Raw genomic sequence first — 23,752 nt, 5'->3', positions numbered from 1 at the left:
TTATAGACCTGTTAGCTTGACATCGGTGGTTGGGAGGTTGGTGGAGTCGACTGTCAAGGCTGAAGTTACAGAGTACCTGGAAGCATATGACAAGATAGGCAGAACTCAGCATGGTTTCCTTAAAGGAAAATCCTGCCTGACAAACCTATTACAATTTTTTGAGGAAATTACAAGTAGGCTAGACGAGGGAGATGCAATGGATGTTTTATATTTGGATTTTCAGAAGACCTTTGACAAGGTGCCACACATGAAGCTGCTAAACAAGATAAGAGCCCATGGAATTATGGGAAAGTTACATACGTGGATAGAGCATTGGCTGATTGGCAGGAAACAGAGAGTGGGAATAAAGGGATCCTATTCTGGTTGGCTGCCAGTTACCAGTGGTGTTCCACAGGGGTCCGTGTTGGGGCCGCTTCTTTTTACGTTGTACATCAACGATTTGGATTATGGAATAGATGGCTTTGTGGCTCAGTTTGCTGATGATATGAAGATAGGTGGAGGGGCCGGTGGTGCTGAGGAAACAGTCTGCAGAGAGACTTGGATAGATTGGGAGAATGGGCAGAGAAGTAGCAAATGAAATACAAGGTTGGAAAGTGTATGGTTATGCACTTTGGTAGAAGAAATAAACAGGCAGACTATTATTTAAATGAGGAGAGAATGCAAAGTTCTGAGATGCAACGGGACTTGGGAGTCCTCGTGCCGGATACCGTTAAGGTTAACCTCCAGGTTGAGTTGGTAGTGAAGAGGGCGAATGCAATGTTGGCATTCATTTCTAGAGGAATAGAGTATAGGAGCAGGGATGTGATGTTGAGGCTCTACAAGGCACTGGTAAGATCTCACTTGGAGTACTGTGGGCAGTTTTGGGCTCCTTATTTACATAGAAACATAGAAAATAGGTGCAGGAGTAGGCCATTTGGCCCTTCGAGCCTGCACCACCATTTATTATGATCATGGCTGATCATCCAACTCAGAACCCTGCACCAGCCTTCCCTCCATACCCCCTGATCCCCATAACCACAAGGGCCATATCTAACTCCCTCTTAAATATAGTCAATGAACTGGCCTCAACTGTTTCCTGTGGCAGAGAATTCCACAGATTCACCACTCTCTGTGTGAAGAAGTTTTTCCTAATCTCGGTCCTAAAAGGCTTCCCCTTTATCCTCAAACTGTGACCCCTCGTTCTGGACTTCCCCAACATCGGGAACAATCTTCCTGCATCTAGCCTGTCCAATCCCTTTAGGATTTTATACGTTTCAATCAGATCCCCCCTCAATCTTCTAAATTCCAACGAGTACGAGCCCAGTTCATCCAGTCTTTTTTCATATGAAAGTCCTGCCATCCCAGGAATCAATCTGGTGAACCTTCTTTGTACTCCCTCTATGGCAAGGATGTCTTTCCTCAGATTAGGGGACCAAAACTGCACACAATACTCCAGGAGTATTACGAAGCGATGTGCTGACGTTGGAGAGGGTACAGAGAAGATTCACTAGAATAATGCTGGGAATGAGAGGGTTAACATATGAGGAACGTTTGTCCGCTCTTGGACTGTACTCCTTGGAGTTTAGAAGAATGAGGGGGGACCTCATAGAAACATTTCAAATGTTGAAAGGCATGGACAGAGTGGATGTGGCAAAATTGTTTCCCATGGTGGACGAGTCTAGTACGAGAGGGCATGAGTTAAGGATTGAAGGGCGCCCATTCAGAACAGAGATGTGAAGAAATTTTTTTAGCCAGAGGGTGGTGAATCTGTGGAATTTGTTGCCATGGGCGGCAGTGGAGGCCAAGTCATTGGGTGTATTTAAGGCAGAGATTGATAGGTATCTGAGTAGCCAGGGCATCAAAGGTTATGGTGAGAAGGCAGGGGAGTGGGACTAAATGGGAGAATGAATCAGCTCATGATAAAATGGCGGAACAGACTCGATGGGCCGAATGGCCAACTTCTGCTCCTTTGTCTTATGGTCTTATGATCTTGCTCTTCAAATCCTTCTAGAATGCCTTTTGGTTTTCCTTAATCCTGCTCACCAAGGCCTTCTCATGGCCCCTTCTGGCTCTCCTAATTCCATTCTTAAGCTCCTTCCTATCATCCTTGTAACTTTCTAGAGCTGTAACAGTACCTAGTTTCTTGAACCTTTCGTAAGCTTTTCTTAACTAGATTTTCTACATTCTTTGTACACCATGGTACTTTATTTCAATCATCCTTTCCCTTCCTCAATAGAACATGCCTCTGAAGAACTCCATGCAAGTGTTCTATGAACATTTGCCACATTTGTGCCGTGTATTTCTCTGAGAGCATCTGCCCCCAGTTTATGCTCCCAAGTTCCTGCCCAATATCATTATATTTTACCCTACCCCAATTAAACGTTTTCACAAATTGTCTGCTCCTATCCCTCTCCAATGCTATGGCGAAGGAGATAGAGTTGTGGTCACTACCTCCAAAATGTTTTCCCACTGAGAGATCTAACACCTGACCAGGTTCATTTCCCAATTGCAGATCAACTACAGCCTCTTGTCTAGTTGGCTTATCTACATATTGCGTCAGGAAACCTTCGTGAACACACCTAACAAACTCCACCCCATCTAAACCCCTTGTGCTAGGGAGATGCCAATCAATATTAGAAAATTTAAAACCGCCCATCAAAATAACCCTATTATTTTTGCACTGTTACAGAATCTGCGTCCCTATCTGCTCCTCGATATCCCTGTTACTATTGGGGGGTCTATAAAAAACACTCAGTAGGGTTATTGCCCCTTTCCTGTTTCTGACTTCCACCCACACTGACTCAGTAAACCATCCCTCCATGACTTCTCCCTTTTCTGCGGCTGTGGCACTATCCAAAATTAGCAATGCCATGCCTCCATCTCTTTTGCTTCCTTCTCTGTTCTCTTTGAAATGTCTAAAGCCTGACACACTCAGCAGCCATTCTTGCTCCTGAGGCATCCAAGTCTCTGTAATGGCCACAATGTCACAGTTCCATGTATTGATCCATGCTCTTAAATTCATCTTATGGGAGATGGGATGTTAGACAACTTCAAAATAAGAGATTGGTGAGGCATAATTTGGAGTATTGTGTACAGTTTTGGTTGCCTACCTACAAGAAAGATGTAAATAAGGTTGAAAGACTACAGAGAAAATTTACAAGGAATGTGCTGGGTCTGGGGAACTGAGTAATATGGAAAGCGTCTTTATTCCTTGGAAAGAAGAAGATTGAGGGGAGATTTGATTGAATTGTGAGTGGTATAGATGGATAAATACAAGCAGGCTTTTTTCCACTGAAGTGGGGTGGGACTACAACTAGTGGTCATAGCTTACGACTATAAGATATCAGAGCAGAATTAGGCCATTTAGCCCATTGAGTCAGCTCCACCATTTCATTATGGTTGATACAATTTTCTTCTTAGCCCCAATCTCCTACACACTGTATCGATGGAAACCTGGAAAGATGCACTACCTGCCGAGGAAGCGTGGGAAAAGAGCTGGGCTGTTGGTCAGAATGAAGCTGAGGGGCTTCAGGGTCCCTATGCCCACCATCCTACTAGCTAATGTACAAGCCATAGAGAACAAGGTGGATGATCTTAAAGAGAGACCCACCTACTGCAGGGAGATGCAGAACTGCTGTGTATTCTGTTTCACTGAGACCTGGCTCTCCGCTGCCACCCCCGATTGTGCCATCCGACCGGAGGGATTTTCGATCCATCGGATAGACCGCACAGCGTCTTCGGTCAAGACGAGGGGAGGTGCTGTCTGCCTACTGATCAACACCGCGTGGTGCTCGGACACAGTAGCACTGACAAGCTCCTTCAGCCTGGACCTGGAACACCTGTCGATGAAGTGTCGTCCCTACTATTTGCCACGGGAATTCACCTCAGTCATACTGACAGCAGTCTACATTCTCTCCCTGGCGGATGTGGAGTGTGCTCTGAACATACTATATGCCAACATCAGTGAACTTGAGACCAGGTATCCGGAGGCTTTGCTCATTACATCCGGGGACTTTAACCAGGCCAACCTCAGAAAGGCGCTGCCAAAGTTATACCAACATGTCTCCTGCCCCACTAGAGGCCCGAATATACTTGACCACTGCTACACAGCAGTCAAGGATGCCTACCGTTCCGTCCTGCGACCTCACTTTGGAAAATCGGACCATCAGGCCATACTCCTTCTCCCGGCTTACAAACAGAAACTGAAGCAGGAGGTCACGGTGTCAAAAGTAGTGTCGCGTTGGACGGATGAGGTCCTCCGTGACTGCTTTGAATCGGTGGACTGGTTAGTATTCAAGGACTCAGCAGCTAACCTCGATGAGTATGCCTCAGCTGTCACGGACTTTATTTGGAAATGCATGGAGGACTGTGTGTCTCGCAAGACGATCCAGGTATTCCCTAACCAGAAACCTTGGATGAATTATGAGGTCAAGTCCCTTTAGAAGGCTGGAAATGCGGGTTTTAGGTCCGGGGATACCAGTCGCTACACGGAATCCAGGCATGAACTCCGGAAAGCCATTAAGGGCGGCAAGAGGCAATATCAAGCCAAGTTGGAAGCCCAGGCTAACCAGAGGGATGCCAGTAGACTGTGGCAGGGTCTAAATGAGATCACTGGACGCAAAGCAAAGGCTGGGAATATCAATAACTGTGGCGTTTCTCTTCTTGATGAACTTGACGTAATCTACACAAGATTCGAACAGAAGAGGAGCGTCCCGCTCTCTCCGGATGAACCGGACCTGGTGGCATCGAGATTCATCGTCACCGAGGAGGACGTTAGAAGGACCTTCCTGAAGATAAATCCAAGGAAGGCAACGGGCCCAAATAGTGTCCCGGGACGGGTTCTTCGGGCCTGTACAAGCGAGCTAGCTGGCGTGTTTGCTGACATCTTCAACTGCTCCTTGCTTCAGTCTAAGATCCCCTCGTGTTTTAAGAAGGCAATGATAATCCCAGTGCCGAAGAAGAGCAAGGTGGCATGCCTGAATGACTATCGACCTGTGGCTCTGACATCAATTGCTATGAGGTGCTTTGAGAGATTGGTTATGGCACACATCAACCACAGCCTACCGGTCAACCTCGATGCTTTGCAATTCACCTACCGGAGCAACAGGTCAATGGCAGATGCCATCTCTCTGGCCCTACATTCCTCCTTAGAACACCTGGAGAATAAAGACACATACATAAGGCTCCTTTTCTTTGACTACAGCTCTGCCTTTAATACCATCATTCCAAATAAACTGATTTCTAAGCTCCAGAACCTGCTCCTTAGCACTCAGATCTGCAGCTGGATCTTCAACTTCCTCACAGACAGGACCCAGGCTGTAAAAATAGGGGACAAGCTCTCCTCTACAATCACCCTGAGCACCGGTGCCCCACAAAGCTGTGTACTCAGCCCCCTGCTGTACTCACTGTACACCCATGATTGTGTAGCCAAGTTTCCATCAAACTCAATATATAAGTTTGCTGATGACATAACAATTGTAGGCCGTATCTCGGGTAATGATGAGTTTGAGTACAGAGAGGAAATTAAGAACCTGGTGGCATGGTGCGAAGACAGTAACCTATCCCTTAACGTCAGGAATTGGTTGTTAACTTCAGAAGGAGTAGCAGACCGCACGACCCAATTTACATCGGTGGTGTGCAAGTGGAACAGGTCAAAAGCTTTAAGTTCCTTGAGGTCAGTATCACAAATGACCTGACTTGGTCCAACCAAGCAGAGTTCACTGCCAAGAAGGCCCTCCAGCACCTTTACTTCCTGAGAAAACTAAAGAAATTTGGCCTATCCCCTAAAATCCTCACTAATTTTTATAGATACACCGTAGAAAGCATTCTTCTAGGGTGCATCACAACCTGGTATGGAAGTTGTCCTGTCCAAGACCAGAAGAAGCTGCAGAAGATCATGAACACGGCACAGCACATCACACAAACCAATCTTCCGTCCTTGGACTCACTTTACACCACATGCTGTCAAAGCAGTGCTGCCAGGATAATCAAGGACGCGACCCACCCACCAACACACTTTTCGTCCCTCTTCCCTCCGGGAGAAGGCTCAGGAGCTTGAAGACTCGTACGGCCAGATTTGGGAACAACTTCTTTCCAACTGTGATAGCTGAACGGATCCTGACCGGGATCTGGGCCGTACCCTCCAAATATCCGGACCTGCCTCTCGGTTTTTTTGCACTACCTTACTTTCTATTTTTCTATTTTCTATTTATGATTTATAATTTAAATTTTTGTATTTACTAATTTTGACTATTTTTAATATGTTTAATATTTAATATTTGTAATCCAGGGAGCGGGAAGCGCAGAATCAAATATCACTGTGACGATTGTATGTTCTAGTATTAATTGTTTGGCGACAACAAAGTATAAAGTACTTCTCAAATTTCAGAGTGAATTCAATCATATTATGATCACTTTCCCTCAGGGTTCTTTCCCCATAAGCTCTCTAACCAATTCTGGTACATTGCACGCATCCAATAGAATAGATGATCCTCCAATGGGCTCAACTACGACCTCCTCTAAAAAGTGCCATCTCAAGGCACTTTAGAGATTCCCCTTCCTGGAATTCAGTACCAACTTGATTTTTCCAATCTACCTGCATATTGAAGTCCCCCATGACAATAACAACATTGTCCTTTTGGCATGCAATTTATACCTCCTGTTGTAGTTTGTCAGCTACATCCTTACTATTGTTTGAGGGTCTGTATACAAGTATACAACTCCCATAAGGGTCTTTATACCCTTGCAGTTTCTTAGCTCTGTCTACAATGATTCAACACCTTCCGACCCCTATGCCACCTCTTTCTAATGATTTGATTTCACTTTTGTTACCAACAGAGCAATGCTGCCTGTCTGCCTTCCTGCCTATCTTTTTGATTCAATGTCTATCCTTGGTCATTAAGCCCCCAGTAGTAATCTTCTTTTAGCCATTATTCAGTGACACCTACATCATCATACCTGCCAGCCTGCAACTGTGCTGCAAGTTCATCTACCTTGTTCTGTAAACTGCACGCATTCCAATACAATATCTTCAGTCCTATATTCAATCTTTTCGATTTATCCGCCTCTTGCATTGCAACTTATCTTGTTGACTGCAATTTTGCCCTATCAACAGCCTCTCCTCACTGCACGTTGCTTCTGTTTGAAGCCAGCTACCTCATCTTCAGCACTGAAATCCACCTTTCCTGTGATATTTCTTGTATTGAAATATAGGCAGCTCAGGACAGTAGTCACACCATGCTCAGCCTTTTGATTCCCAACTTTGTCTGTGGTCCTACCAGCATCTTACTCCACGACCTCTCCACTGACTGTTCTGGCACTCTGGTTCCCATTTGCTTGCAACTCTAGTTTAAACCCCACTTTCCAGCATTAACAAACCTTCCTGCTAGGGTACTAGTTCCCCTTCAGCTCAACTGCAAACCTTCTCTTCTCTACATGGCCCACATTCCTTGGAAGAGAGCCCAATGATCCAAAATTCTTATGCCCTCCCTCCTACGCCAACTCATTTTGACCTTGACTTCTTGCTGTTTACCCTTCTACTTAAGAATACTGAGGACTCAATCCAAGATATCCTGGACCCTAGACCCTGACACCCGGGAGGCAACATACCATCTGGGAATCTTGTTCTTGCCCACAGAACATCCTGTCCATTCCCATAACTAATGAATCCCCTATCACCACAGTGTGTCTCTTCTCCTGCCTTCCCTTCTGAGTCACAGAGGCAGATAGTGCCAGAGGCTCGCTCGTTGCGACTTTCCTCTGTTAGGCCATCCACCCCCACAGTATCCAAAGTGATACACCTGTTGTTAAGGAGAATGGCCACAGGCGTGCTCTGCACTGGCTCCTTAACCACTTTCCTCTTCCTTACTATTACCTAGTTTCCTGTGTCCTGCATCTTGGGTGTAACCACCTCCCTATCAACCCTGCAGCCTCCCGAATGATTGGGAGTTCATCCAGTTCCAGCTCCAACTCCTTAATGCAGTTTGTTAGAGGCTCCAGCTGTGCACTTCTCACAATTGTAGTCATCAGGGACACTGGAGATCTCCCTGTCACCCCATATCCCGCAAGAAGAGCATTTCACTATCCTGTCTGTCATCCCTACTGTCTTAGCAGAGATGAGAATGAAAAAAGAACTTTACTTTCCTTTTCTTTCTGAGTGAAACCTCTCTTCACTGAAGCATCAAAGAGATGAAGCCTTAAGATCACCACTTTGACTATATATAACTATATAACAACTACAGCACGGAAACAGGCCATCTCGGCCCTTCTAGTCCGTGCCGAACTCCTACTCTCCCCTTGTCCCACCGACCTGCACTCAGTCCATAACCCTCCATTCCCTTCCTGTCCATATATCTATCCAATTTAACTTTAAATGACAACATCGAACCTGCCTCAACCACTTCTGCTAGAAGCTTGTTACACACAGCTACCACTCTCTGAGTAAAGAAGTTCCCCCTCATGTTACCCCTAAACTTTTGCTCTTTAACTCTCAACTCATGTCCTCTTGTTTGAATCTCCCCCACTCTCAATGGAAAAAGCCTATCCACCTCAACTCTATCAATCCCCCTCATAATTTTAAACACCTCTGTCAAGTCCCCTCTCAACCTTCTACGCTCCAAAGAATAAAGCCCTAACTTCAACCTTTTTCTGTAACTTAGGAGATGAAACCCAGGCAACATTTTACTAAACCTCCTCTGTACTCTCTCAATTTTATTGACATCTTTCCTATAATTTGGTGACCAGAACTATACACAATACTCCAAATTTGGCCTTACCAATGCCTTATACAATTTCAACGTTACATCCCAACTCCTATACTCAATGCTCTGATCTATAAAGGCCAGCATACCAAAAGCTTTCTTCACCACCCTATCCATTCAGACGATGGTCTCTGCGCTTGACCCTGCCTTCCTTTAATCTGCTCTTACTAATTAATCCCAAGCATAGATTGGTCACTGGTCAAAGCGCTATTGATCTATCATACTCATCTTATCAAATGCCTTCTGAATACTTGAATATCAGATTGGGAACAGCTTCTTTCCAACTGTGATAAGACTGCTGAATGGATCCTGACCCGGATCTGGGCCGTACCCTCCAAATAGCCGGACCTGCCTCTCGGTTTTTTTTGCACTACGTTACTTTCTCTTTTCTATTTTCTATTGATGATTTATAATTTAAATTTTTACTACTTACTATCTATTTGTACTCCAGGGAGTGCGAAGCACAGAATCAAATATCGCTGTGATGATTGTACACTCTAGTATCAATTGTTTGGTGACAATAAAGTAAAGTAATAATGGTATATTATAGACAATAGGTGCAGGAGTAGGCCATTCAGCCCTTTCAGCCAGCACCACCATTCACTGTGATCATGGCTGATCATCCACAATCAGTACCCTTTTCCTGCCTTCTCCCCATATCCCTTCACTCCGCTATCTTTAAGAGCTCTATCTAACTCTTTCTTGAAAGAGTCCAGAGAATTGGCCTCCAGTGCCTTCTGAGGCAGAGCATTCCACAGAACCACAACCCTCTGTGTGAAAAAGTTTTTCCGCAACTCCGTTCTAAATGGCCTACCCTTATTCCCAAATTGTGGCCTCTGGTTCTGGACTCCCCCAACATCAGGAACCTGTTTCCTGCCTCTAGCGTGTCCAATCCCTTAATAATCTTTTATATTTCAATCAGATCCCCTCTCATCCTTCTAAATTCCAGTGTATACAAGCCCAGTCGCTCCAATCTTTCAACATATGACAGTCCTGCCATCCCGGGAATTAACCTCGTGAACCTACGCTGCACTCCCTCAATAGCTAGAATGTCATTCCTCAAATTTGGAGACCAAAACTGTACACAATACTCCAGGTGTGGTCTCACCAGGGCCCTGTACAACTGCAGGAGGACCTCTTTGCTCCTATACTCAATTCCCCTAGTTATGAAGGCCAGCATGCCATTAGCTTTCTTCACTGCCTGCTGTACCTGCATGCTTACTTTCAGTGACTGATGTACAAGAACACCTAGATCTTGTTGTGCTTCCCCTTTTGCTAACTTGACACCATTCAGATAGTAATCTCCCTTCCTGCTCTTGCCACCAAAGTGGATAACCTCACATTTATCCACATTAAACTGCATCTGCCATGCATCTGCCCACTCACCCAACCTGTCCAAGTCACCCTGCATTCTCATAACATCCTCCTCACATTTCACACTGCCACCCAGTTTTGTGTCATCTGCAAATTTGCTAATGTTACTTTTAATCCCTTCACCTAAATCATTAATGTATCTTGTAAATAGCTGTGGTCCCAGCACCGAGCCTTGCGGTACCCCACTAGTCACTGCCTGCCGTTCTGAAAAGGACCCATTAATCCCTACTCTTTGTTTCCTGTCTGAATATTACTGATTCTGCTGTATTCATAGCTCATGTCATTTAAAGAACTCTAATTAGTCTGACAAATGTGAGTTGCATTTCACAAAATCATGTCACCTTTGATCTCAGGTGTCAAACTGAAGGCTGATATGCTCTCTGAGATGAATGTAATGGTGCTGATGGTTTATTTGGATCAAGTACAGGCGCATTACATGGAACTAATGTTCATCCCTGAATTAGCATCACCAAAAGTGGTTAACTGGTTGTTATCTTATCGAACATAAATGTACAGCTTTACAATGTAACTGGACAACTCTTTAAAAAGTACTTGATTGCGTATGACTAGTTTGAGATGAAGTGAGGGCAATGCCTTCTACCTGCATCAGAATGTCTCTTTATAACACCATTCTTTTTTCCCCACCTTCCCACCCTCCATAGCCAGTGGATTCTCCAGTTTGTGGCCCAGGACATGTCAACTTCAGCACTGATCAATGGATAGCTCCTCTCTATCAAACCTGGGCGACGAAGGAAAACTGTGGAGAAATCAGGCAGGTGACACTGAAAAGAAATAAAACTCACGAGGGTTTGGGCTTCAGTATCCGAGGTGGCTCAGAACATGGGGTCGGGATCTATGTGTCTCTTGTTGAACAAGGCTCCTTGGCCGAAAAAGAAGGACTTCGGGTAGGCGATCAGATTCTCCGAGTGAACGACAAGGTGTTTGATAAAGTTACTCATGCAGAAGCTGTGAAGGTATGTCTTTCAATTGAAACAGCAATGTCTGAAATTCCATGATAATTCTCCATCAGCCTTTTCCACTTTTTATAACATTGGATCTTTGCTAAAAAGGTACTTGTTATATATGAAATTTGAACAAGTTCATACACATGACCATCGGAATTGTGCCTTGATTTAGTCTTAAATTCATTCCATGTTGGTAGATACAGTACCTAATCTTGCGGAAGCTGATCTTCAGGCAGGGATTGAACCAACAACAACTGAATCCCAACCAGAGTTAGAGTTGGGTAATAACTGGTGGCCTTGCTGGTCGCATTTGCATCGAAAGAATGAGCGATAACAAGGAAAAAGATTAAATGACAGGAAAATTACAAGAGGACAGTTTCTTCAATACAGGATGTGTACACATCCTGTGATCATGAGCATTTAATGGTTTGTTTTTTTGAACTGTTAATCAGAACAAATGGTCCAGTGTGAAGCCATCACTTATACACTGAAATTCAAAGTAAAATCAGCCTCAATACCACTTCTGCTTCCCTAAATTAGTTTCTGTGTAGTTAATGGTTAGAGGTCATGATTTCTGGGTTTCATTCATAGATTGCAAAATCATATAGTGACATATTCTGAGTGCAAATGCACTTTACTCATTGAAAATAATTGTTCAAAAACTTTAGATTTTAGACAATGTAATCAGAATCACTTGGGATTAAAGTGTGAATCATCTTAATGGCATTATATAGAAACACAGAAAATCGACAGCACAATACTGGCCCTTCGGCCCACAAAGCTGTGCCAAACATGTCCTTACCTGACAAATTACCTAGAGTTACCCATAACCCTCTATTTTTCTGAGCTCCATGTACCTGTCCAGGAGTCTCTTAAAAGACCCTATCATATTTGCCTCCACCACTGTCGCCGGCAGCCCATTCCATACACTCACCACTCTGCGTAAAAAATAAAACAAACAACAACTTGATATCTCCTCCGTACCTACTTCTAAGCACCTTAAAACTGTGCCCTCTTGTGCTAGCTATTTCAACCCTGGGAAAAAGCCTCTGACTATCCACACGATCAATGCCTCTGATAATCTTATACACCTTGATCAGGTCAGCTCTCATCTTCCGTCGCTCTAAGGAAGAAAAGCTGAGTTCACTCAACCTATTCTCATAAGGCATGCCCCCCCAGTCCAGGCAACATCCTTGTAAATCTCCTCTGCACCCTTTCTATGGTTTCCACATCCTTCCTGTAGTGAGGCGACCAGAACTGAGCACAGTACCCCAAGTTGGGTCTGACCTGGGTCCTATATAGCTGCAGCATTACCTCTCGGCTCCTAAACTCAATCCCATGATTGATGAAGGCCAATGCATCGTATGCTTTCATAAACACAGCGTAAACCTGCGCAGCAGCCTTGAGTGTCCTATGGACTCTGACCTCAAGATCCCTCTGATCCTCCACACTGCCAATAGTATTACCATAAATGCTGTATTCTGTCATCGTATTTGACCAACCAAAATGAACCACCTCACACTTATCTGTGTTGAACTCCATCTGCCACTTCTCAGCCCATTTTTGCATCCTATCAATGTCCCGTTGTAGCCTCTGACAGCCCTCCACACTATCCACAACACCTCCAACCTTTGTGTCATCATCAAATTTACTAACCCATCCCTCCACTTCTTCATCCAGGTCATTTATAAAAATCACGAAGAGTAGGGGTCCCAGAACAGATCCCTGAGGCACACCTCTGGTCACCGACCTCCATGCAGAATATGACCCATCTACAACCACTCTTTGCCTTCTGTGGGCAAACCAGTTCTGGATCCACAAAGCAATGTCCCCTTGGATCCATGCCTCCTTACTTTCTCAATAATCCTTACATGGGTTTCTTTGTCAAATGCCTTGCTGAAATCCATATACACTACATCTACTGCTCTACCATCATCAATGTCTTTAGTCACATCTTCAAAAATTTCAATCAGGCTCATAAGGCATGAACTGCCTTTCACAAAGCCATGCTGACTATTCCTAATCATACTATGCCTCTCCTAATGTCAGAAGTCCTGCTTCTCAGGATCTTCTCCATCAACTTACCAACCACTGAAGTTAGACTCACTGGTCTATAATTTCCTAGGCTATCTCTACTCCCTTTCTTGAATAATGGAACACCATCTGCAACCCTCCAATCCTCCCGAACCTCTCCCGTCCCCATTGATGATGCAAAGATTATCGCCAGAGACTCAACAATCTCTTCCCTTACCTCCCACGGTAGCCTGAGGTACATCTCATTTGGTCCTGGTGACTTATCCAACGTGATGCTTTCCAAAAGCTCTAGCACATCCTCTTTCTTAATACCTACATACTCAAGCTTTTCTGTCCACCTTAAGTCTTCCCTACAATTGCCAAAGTCCTTTTCCGTAGTCAATACTGAAGCAAAGTATTCATTAAGTACTATACCTCTATCTCCACCGGTTCCATACACACTTTTCCACTGTCACACTTGATTGGTGCTATTCTCTCACGTCTTAACCTCTTGCTCTTCACATACTTGTGGAATGCCTTGGGGTTTTCCTTAATCCTGTCCGCCAAGGCCTTCTCATGGCCCCTTCTGGCTCTCCTAATTTCATTCTTAAATTCCTTCCTGCTAGCCTTATAATCTTCTGGATCTCTATCATTACCTTGTTTTTTGAACCTTTCCTAAGCTCTTCTTTTCTTCTTGACTAGATTTACAACAGCCTTTGTACACCATAGTTCCTGAACCCTACCATCCTTTCCCTGTCTCATTGGAATGTACCTATGCAGAACTCCACACAAATATTTCCTGAACATTTGCCACATTTCTTCCGTACGTTTCCCTGAGAATATCTGTTTCCAATTTATGCTCCCAAGTTCCTGCCTGATAGCCTTGTATTTCCCCTTACTCCAATTTAACGCTTTCCTAACTTGTCTGTTCCTATCCCTCTCCAATGCTATGGTAAAGGAGATAGAGTTGTGATCGCTATCTCCAAAATGCTCTCCCACTGAGAGATCTGACACCTGACCAGGTTCATTTCCCAATACCAGATCAAGTACAGCTTCTCCTCTTGTAGACTTATCTACATATTGTCTCAAGAAACCTTCTTGAATACACCTAACAAACTCCACCCCATCCTAACCCCTCACTTTGGGGACATGCCGATCGATATTCCAGAAATTAAGACCTCCCACTACGACAACCCTGTTATTATTACACCTTTCCAGAACTGTCTCCCTGTCTGCTCCTCGATGTCCCTATTACTGTTGAGTGGTCTATAAAAAAAACACCCATTGTTCCTAACTTCCACCCACATAGACTCCGTAGACAATCCCTCCATGTCCTCCTCCTTTTCTATGGCCGTGACGCTATCGCTGATCAACAGTGCCACTCCCCCACCTATTTTACCTACCTCCCTCCCTGTCCTTTCTGAAACACCTGATGCAGTATATCACCCCAGCCGACTCAGAGGTGAAGTGTCGCCTCACCTGGAAGGACTGTCTGGGGCCTTGAATAGTGGTGAGGGAGGAAGTGTAAGGGCATGTGTAGCACTTGTTCCACTTGCAAGAATAAGTGCCGGGAGGGAGACTCACACTTCACTTGTGAGTTGGCTGGGGTGAAATACTGCATCCGGTGCTCCTGATGCGGCCTTATATATATTAGCGAGACCCGACGCAGGCTGGAAGACCGCTTCTCTGAACACCCATGCTCTGTCCACCAGAGAAAGCAGGGTCTCCCAGTGGCCACACATTTTAATTCCACGTCCCATTCCCATTCTGATATGTCTATCCACGGCCTCCTCTACTGTCAAGATGAAGCCACACTCAGGTTGGAGGAACAACACCTTATATTCCGGCTGGGTAGCCTCCAACCTGATGGCATGAACATTGGCTTCTCAAACTTCCGTTAATGCCCCACCTTCCCTTCGTACCCCATCCATTATTTATTCATTTATTATTATTATTATTTTTTTTTCTCTATCTCCTTTTTCTCCCTCTGTCCCTCTCACTATACTCCTTGCCCATCCTCTGGTCTTCCTCCCTCCCCTCTTTCTTTCTCCCTAAGCCTCCAGTCCCATGATCCTCTCATATCCCTTTTGCCAATCAACTTTCCAGTTCTTGGCTCCATCCCTCCCCCTCCTGTCTTTTCCTATAATTTTGGATCTTCCCCTCCCCCTCCCACTTTCAAATCTCTTACTATCTCTTCTTTCAGTTGGTCCTGACGAAGGGTCTAGGCCCAAAACGTCGACTCTACCTCTTCCTATAGATGCTGCCTGGCCTGCTGCATTCACCAGCAATTTTTATGTGTGTTGTACAAACTGTTCCTTGACTTTCACTCCGCACTCCCCTCTTGAAGTTGTTAACCAGGACCCAGATGTCCTAGATCCGGCTGTCCCAAGTTCCTGTTATTCAAAAGTGCAGTTCCTTCTACCTCTCTTGCAACCACTTTGTGTGGTGATTAAGACTACGAACTCAATGGAATTTCTGATTCCCAATCCAGCATTACTCAGGCCAATTAAATGATACCTTGTTGCAAAGATATGGACCACACAAAATGTTCTATCAAATCTGAACTAGAGAAATGTAATCTTTAAGAAAAATACTCCATATGTTCATTGGAGCCAACTGCACACAAACAAATTCACTATAATATTTCTATAGTGATTCGGCTGGGTGGATTCTGTTCAGTTTTTTTATACTTGAGAATTAAAGCGATAACCAGCAGTGTGAACATCAGCATTAAAGAAGAATTGAAAATTGAGGGACTGGGGAAAGGATCTCGTGGATCTGGAGGAACTTTGAGAAGGGGAAGGCAATAGCAGATGGGCTTTAGCGTGGCACCGTGTTTAAGTTGGAGTTCTATGAAGTGGGACTAGAGTATCTCTTTGTAACCTCATCCTATTCCCATGTTGTTAGGCACCACAGTTTACCTAACAATTTCAATTTCAATCAGGGGCTAGACTTGAGCTCCTCTTTAGAACTTCCCCCTATCTCCCATGTTGTTAGGCCTAACAATAGGTTCAAGTCTCACTTCAGAAACCTGGGGATAAAAGCTTGGCTGACAGCCTGGTGCAGCACTGAGGGAATGCTGCACTATTGGACATGTTGTTATTTAGATTATCCAATTAACTCAGTTGTACCTGCTGTATCAAGACAGAGCTCTCAGTACTGCATTGATAGAGAGCAGGAGATTTTTCCACATTGTCATAGATTCGCCCAAATATCCATTTTAATGTGGACAGAGATATTTTGAAAAACGCCTAGTGTGGACGCCTGTCGTTTTTACTCGAAACTGGCGTTTTCAAAATTTTCCGGTCTAGTATGGATGTAGCCTAAGAAACAAGGGCAGGTTCTTAAATGTAAGAATGCAGGCCTCAAAGGTATCCAAGATGAGAAGTGATAGATTATATGTGGTAATACGTCCTCCTCCCTTCCACTCTACATTGAAACACTCCTCTTGACTTCGGAATCATCTTGGAGGAGTTATCTAGAAACATCTGAAACAATATGTCGTTCCCTTTCAGGCTGAAAAAGACACTGACGCCCTGACACCTGTGTCTCTTTCTTTAGGAATGCTTTTACCTTCAACCCTCTAGAGGCCACATCTACCTGGTTGCTTTGAGTGTTTACATACCTCCACTGCTTTGCTTGTAAGACCTTAAGAATTTCTGAAACTCAGCAATAAATGTTCGGAACCTGGAAGTTTAATTCTTGATGTACTTCACAGAAGTGCTATCAGTCTGAAAAACCAAGTCATGAAGGTGTATGTGCAACTCCTTCATCCACAATCTCTCCATACAGCTTGCCATTGTAGCTACAGTGAGCTCCATACAAGGGATGAAGCTGACTTCAATGGAACTACTCTAATTTTCCTATGATAAAAATACTGTGCACCTAACAGTGTATATTGTGCAACAATAGATCCACAATACTCCATAGCCATCCTTGCTTATGCCAATAAAGTGGTGTAACTGTGCAGCAGTAACTGTTCCAAAATCCAGGGGTTTCAAGCATCTATCTACCTCAATCTTCCATCTGGCAGAGTTTTTCCAGCCAGCGTTTCCACTTATGAGCAACTAATGTTGGTATAATGTCATCCCAGCCCAGCCCTTTTTTTTTTACATAGATCTTGTGGGATGAGGCATTGATAATGTGGATAGTCAGAAGCTTTTTCCCAGGGCTGAAATGGCTGTCACAAGAGGGCACAGGTTTAAGGTGCTTGGGAATAGGTCAGGGGTCAGTTTTTTACGCAGAGAGTGGTGAGTGCATGGAATGGGCTGCCGGCAATGGTGGTGGAGGTGGATACGATAGGGTCTTTTAAGAGACTTTTGGATAGGTACATGGAGCTTAGAAAAAATAAAGGGCTATGGGTAACCCTAGTAACTTCTAAGGTAGGGACATGTTTGGCACAACTTTGTGGGCTGAAGACCCCGTATTGTGCTGTAGGTTTTCTATGTTTCTTAGCAGATAGCATCATCAGACTCAAGATTCCTGAAGGATTATAGATGGAACTAACTGAGGAGAGGATCTCCCCCCCCTTCCAGAGAGTGGTCTATCTTGGACTGAGATCTTCAACTTGAAAGTATCAGACAATGCACAATTTCCATAAAATGTAGGAACAAAATTAGGCCATTCAGCCCATTGAGTCTGCTCCATCATTCCATCATGTCTGATCCTGGATCCCACTCAACCCCATACACCTGCCTTCTGGTCATATCCTTTGATGCCCTGACCGATCAGGAAATGATCAACTTCAGCCTTAAATGTACCCATGGACTTAGCCTCCACCACAGTTTGTGGCAGAGCATTCCATAGATTCACTACTCTCTGGCTAAAAAAATTCCTTCTTACCTGTGTTCGCAAAGGTCACCCCTCAAATTTGAGGCTGTGCCCTCTAGTTCTGAATACTCCCAACATAGAAAACATCCTCTCCACATCCACTCTCTCTAGTCCTTTCAACATTCAGTAGGTTTCAATGAGATCCTCCCATATTCTTTTAAATTCCCGTGAATACAGGTCCAAAGCTGCCAAATGCTCCTCATGTTAACCCATTCATTCCCAGAATCATCCATGTGAACCTCTGGACTCTCTACAATGCCAACACATCCTTTCTCAGATATGGGCCCAAAACTGTTGGTAATATGCCAAGAACGGCCTGATTAGAACCTTATAAACGCTCAGCATTATCTCCTTGCTTCTATATTCTATTCCCCTTGAAATAAATGCCAACGTTGCATTTGCCTTCTTTACCACAGACTGAACCTGTAAATTAACCTTCTGGGAGTCTTGCACGAGAACTCCTGAGTCCCTCTGCACCTCTGATGTTTGAACCTTCTCCCCGTTTAGATAATAGTCCACACTATTATTCCTTTTACCAAAATGCATTATCGTACATTTCCTAACACTGTATTTCATCTGCCACTTTTTTGCCCATTCTTCCAATTTGTCTAAGTCCTGCTGCAGTCACATTGTTTCCTCAGCACTACCTGCCCCTTCACCTATCTTCATATCTTCCGCAAACTTTGCCACAAAGTAATCAATTCCATTATCCAAATCATTGACAAACTATGTGGAAAAGTAGCAGTCTCAATACTGACCTGAGGAACACCACTAGTCACTGGTAGCCAACCAGAAAAAGGCCCCTTTTATTCCCACTCACTGCCTCCTGCCTGTCAGCCAGTCCTCTATCCATGCCAGTATCTTTCCTGTAACACCACAGGATTTTATCTTGTTCAGCAGCCATATGTGTGGCACCTTATCAAATGTCTTTTGAAAAGTACTGGTGTGAATTTCACACCAGCACTCTCTCCACTGAAGGAGTATCTTGATTCAAATGCAAATCCTTCATGTCTTTCACTCTTTGCTCTTCTGGTATCACAGATAGCACACTATGTCTGTTGCTTATCCACTTTGTGAATCAAAAGCTGCCTTTAGTACAAATGGATATAAGGTTATGATAAAGAGAAACTGCTTCTTTCTCAGAGGACATTGAAACAAGGCAGTCATCAATACAGAAGCAATGCAAAACTTTATCCATCGTCTCATGGCTGAACTTTTCTTCATTGTCTTCAATGCATTAGCTTGGTGATGAAGTTTGCTCCAAAGAGAGGTACCACCATTCTAAAGTCCAGCATATATTGGCTGGGGTCACCATCAGGTCAACAGAGAACCCTCAGCAGATGTGCATCTTCCACTAGTAATTTAACCTAATGAAACATTGATTCAGTATCAGCCATGAACACCACTGGTTCTTTTCTGAATCTGGTTATAACTCCGATCAGTGAGCAAGTAGGATCTGGTCCCTGTAAAAGCTGAGCATTAAGTGATATTCTCTGAAAAGTCGCTCCACAGTTAAACACAACAGGAAGTTTCCCTTTTCTGGGGTGATAAACACCATGATGTGAAATATACCAGACTTTCCCATCACTGCATTCCAGATCCTCTGCTGGCAGTCTTTTGACATAACTTCTGGGGATGACATCCATCATGAAAGCTATGTAGTCAGTGTAAAATAACAAACCATTCTTATCCTCTTCCTTAGACTTAGAGCACACTGTTCAGCAATCTTCCTATTATAAGACCATAAGACATAGGAGCAGAATTAGGCCATTTGGCCCATCAAGTCTGCTCTACCATCTCATCAGGGCTGATCCATTTCCTGTCAGCCCCAATCTCCCGTCTTCTCCCCATATCCCTTTATACCCTGACCAATCAATCTATCAAACTCTTCCTTAAATATACATCAAGACTTGGCTGCCACAGTTGCCTATGGAAAAGAATTCCACAAATTTACTACTCTGGTTAAAGAAATTCCTCCTCATCTCTGTTCTATTCGGAGAATGTGTCCTCTAGTCTTAGACTCTCCCCCCATAGGAAACATCCATCTATCAAGACCTTTCACCACTTGATAGGTTTCCATGCGTTCACCCCTCATTCTTCTGAATTCTCATGGATACAGGCCCAGAGCCATCAAATGCTCTTCAAATGACAAGCCATTCAATCCTGGAGTCATTTTCATGAACCTCCTTTAAACCCTCTCCAGCTCGAGCACATCCTTTCTAAAATAAGGGGCCGGAAACTGCTCACAATACTCCAAGTCAGGCCTCATCAGTGCTTAATAAAATCTCAATATTACATCCTTGCTTTTATTTTCTCGTCCTCTTCAAATGAATGCTAACATTGCATTTGCCTTCCTTACCACAGACTCAACCTGCAAATTACCCTTTAGGGAATCCTGCACAAGGACTCCCAAGTCCTTTTGCGCCTCAGTTTTTTGTATTTTCACTCCATATAGGAAATAGTCAACCTTTTCATTTCTTCTACCAAAGTGCTTGACCATACATTTCCTGATACTGTATTCTATCTGCCATTTCTTTGCCCATTCTCCTAATCTGTCTAAGTCCCTCTGTAGTCTCTCTACTTCCTCAAAACTACTTGCCCTTCCACCTATCTTCATATCGTCTGCTAACTTTGCAACAAAGCCATCAATTTCATCATCCAAATCATTGACATATAACCTAAAAGGAACTGGTCCCAACAGAGACCCCTGCAGAACACTACTAGTCACTGGCAGCCAGTCAGAAAAGGCTTCCTTTATTCCCACTGTTTGCTTCAGGCAATCAACCACTACTTTATCCATGCTGGAATCTTTCCCGTAATACCATAGGCTTGTAGCTTGTTAAACAGCCTCATGTGTGGTACCTTGTCAAAGGCCTTCTGAAAATCCAAGTATGCAATATCAATTGATTCTCCTTTGTCTATCTTGCTTGTTGTTGCTTCAAAGAATTCGAACAGATTTGTCAAGCAAGATATTCCCTTGAGGAGACCATACTGACTACAGCCTATTTTACCATGTGCCTCCAAGTACCCTGAGTCCTCATCCCTGATAATTGATTCTAACATCTTCCCAAGCACCGAACTCAGACTAATTGCCCCATAGTTTTGTTTCTTCTGCCTCTCCCTTCTTGAAAAACTGGAATGACATTTACAATTGTCCATTCTTCCGGAACCATTCCAGAATCTAGTGGTTCTTGAAAGATCATTTCCAATGCCTCCTCAATCTCTTCAGCTACCTGTTTCAGAATCATGAGGTGTACACCATCTGTTCCAAGTGACTTATCTACCTTCAGACCTTTCAGTTTCCCAAGAAACTTCTCTCTAGTAAAGGTAATTTCACATACTTCATGATCCTTGACACCTGGAACTTCCACCATACTACTAGTGTCTTCCACAGTGAAAATTGATGCAAAATCCTTATTCAGTTCATCCGCCATTTCATTGTTCCCCCATTACTATCTCTCCAGCTTCATTTTCTAGCTGTCCAATATCAACTCCCACCTGTCTTTTACACTTTATGTTTCTGAAGAAACTTTTGGTATCTTCTTTAAATATCATTGGCTAACTTATTTTCATATTCCATCTTTACCTTAATGACCTTTCTAGTTACCCTTTGCTTTTTAAAAGCTTCCCAATCCTCCAATTTCCCACTAATTTTTGCTCTACTATATGCCCTCTCTTTGGCTTTTATGCTAGCTTTGACTTCTCTTGTTTGCCACAGTTGTGTCATCTTTCCTTTAGAATACTTCTTCCTCTTTGGGATGTATATATCCTGTGCCTTCCAAATTGCTTCCAGAAATTGATGCTCTACCATCATCCTTGCCAGCGTTTTTTTTTTCCAACCACTTCTGGCCAACTCCTCTCTCATGCCTCTGTAATTCCCTTTACTCCACTATAATGCTAATACATCTGACCTTTCCTTCTCCTTCTCAAATTTCAGGGTGAATTTGATCATATTATGATCACTTGCTCCTAAGGGTACTTTCACCTTAAGGTCTCTAATCAATTCCATTTCGTTGCACAACACCCAATCCAGTACAGCTGATTCATTAGTGGACTCAACCATGACCTGCTCTAAAAAGCCATCTTGTTGGCATTCCGGAAATTCTTCCTTCTGGAATCCAGCACCAACATGATTTTCCCAATCTACCTGCATATTGAAATCCCCCTTGACTATTGTAATATTGCCTTTTGGCATGTATTTTCTATCTCCCGTTGTAATTTGTAGACCACATTCTTACTGCTGTTTGGAGGTCTATATAAAACTCCCATCAGGATCTTTTAACCCTTGCAATTCCTTAGCTCTTTCCAGAATGACTCAAAACCCTCTTACCCTCTGTCACCTCTTTCTAATGATTTGATTTCATTTTTAATCAACAGGGCAATGCTGCCCCTTCTGCCTTCCTGCCTGTCCTCTTGATGCAATGTGTACCCTTGGACATTAAGCACCCAGCTATAATCTTTCAGCTGTGATTCAGTGATAGCTACAATATCGTACCTGCCAACCTGCAACTTTGCTACATGTTCATCTACCTTATTCTGTACACTGTGCACATTCAGATACACACCTTCAGTCCTATATTCACCCTATTCACTTTTCTCTGCCTTTTATGTTGCAAATCATCCTGATGACTGCAGTTTTCCCCTATCAATAGCCTTTCTTCACTACACATTGACTCTATAAACCAGCTACCTCATCGTCAACACTGTCATCCACCAGTTTTGCAAAATTTTCAACCAGCTCCATGAACTTATGGTCTTCGCTTGACAAACCAGGTTGTTTATCCTGACTACATTCAGGAAAATCTGCCTTAAGTTGTTGCTCCCAAAGCTCATCCTGGCCACATCTGAGATCTTGTTAACTGTTAGCTCTGGCTATGCCTAGTCTCTTCAATCACCATGGTCTCCTCCAGTGGTCCATTCACAGTCGAATACAACATTGTTCTGATTGGATAGAGTCCATCATTAAACCTGCAAATCACTTGCAATGGCTCCACGCTTTAGGCACATTTGGGCCTGTCAGCAGCTCAATTTCCGAATCAATCTCTGGCAATTGGATACGTTTCAGGTGAGGCCAGCCCAGGAAATCCCTCTGATGGGGAATATTCCATTTCTGGACAGGCATACTTTCCTATGTATAGATATTAGGTAGTTTACAATAGCTTTCACCATCTAAGTCAGCTATTTTCAGTCCTGAAGCAATGATACTACTCATGATCTTCTGACCCATGATGCATAAGAGAATGAATGCCCTTTTTCCTCTGAGGTTGAGATTGTTCATGAGGCCCACCGTGCAGAACACTGCTGTACTTTGTTGATCTAGTAAAGCTTAAGTAACCACTGTCTTGTTATTCTTCTTAGACTTCACTTGTACTGAAACTATGGGACATTTATAATCATGATCACCAGTTCCTGTAAGACCATTGGATACCAGGGCACTATTCACTGCTGTTTTGAATTCTTTCTTGGCTTATTTTGATTTTGCCATCCTTTTTGTCAGGTGAATATGAAGTGTGCTGGGATACTTGCCATTGCGTATCTTGCATGAAAGACACTTCCTGCAATCTTGCTGCAGTGTACTGTACACAAATAACCATAGCAGGCACCATTTTCCTTTAGGAAGGCAACCTTCCCATTGTCTGCCCTTTTCTCCAGCTGAGGGCACAATTCCAATGCATGTTCACCCTCTCAGAACAAGCAAACCGTCTGGCTGACGAGACCATTTCTCTTCCATTAGATCCAGGTTCAGTTTTAGTGTTACTTCTCTTACAGTGGCCACCGTAGTGGTAAAGCTGCTTCCTTTAGCCTTAGAATGAAATTGTGACTTAGTTCTGT

The 23,752-nt window shown here is 43.7% G+C and overlaps 1 protein-coding gene across 3 annotated transcripts in view; it reads left to right on the top strand.

The window, feature by feature from the left end:
• Window positions 1-23,752, top strand: part of whrna (whirlin a) — a 193,069-nt gene that overhangs the window by 12,526 nt on the left and 156,791 nt on the right. For all 3 annotated transcript variants that reach the window (XM_072239953.1, XM_072239952.1, XM_072239954.1), the window contains exon 2: window positions 10,775-11,086. In XM_072239953.1, the coding sequence (XP_072096054.1) occupies window positions 10,775-11,086 (312 nt within the window). The remainder of the gene's footprint in view (window positions 1-10,774; window positions 11,087-23,752) is intronic.

The sequence above is a fragment of the Mobula birostris genome, chromosome 22 (assembly GCF_030028105.1).
Source record: "Mobula birostris isolate sMobBir1 chromosome 22, sMobBir1.hap1, whole genome shotgun sequence".
NCBI classification, from domain to species: Eukaryota; Metazoa; Chordata; class Chondrichthyes; order Myliobatiformes; family Myliobatidae; genus Mobula; species Mobula birostris.
The sequence above is the reverse complement of the archived record's forward strand: the minus strand, read 5'-3'. Positions and strand labels throughout refer to the sequence as shown.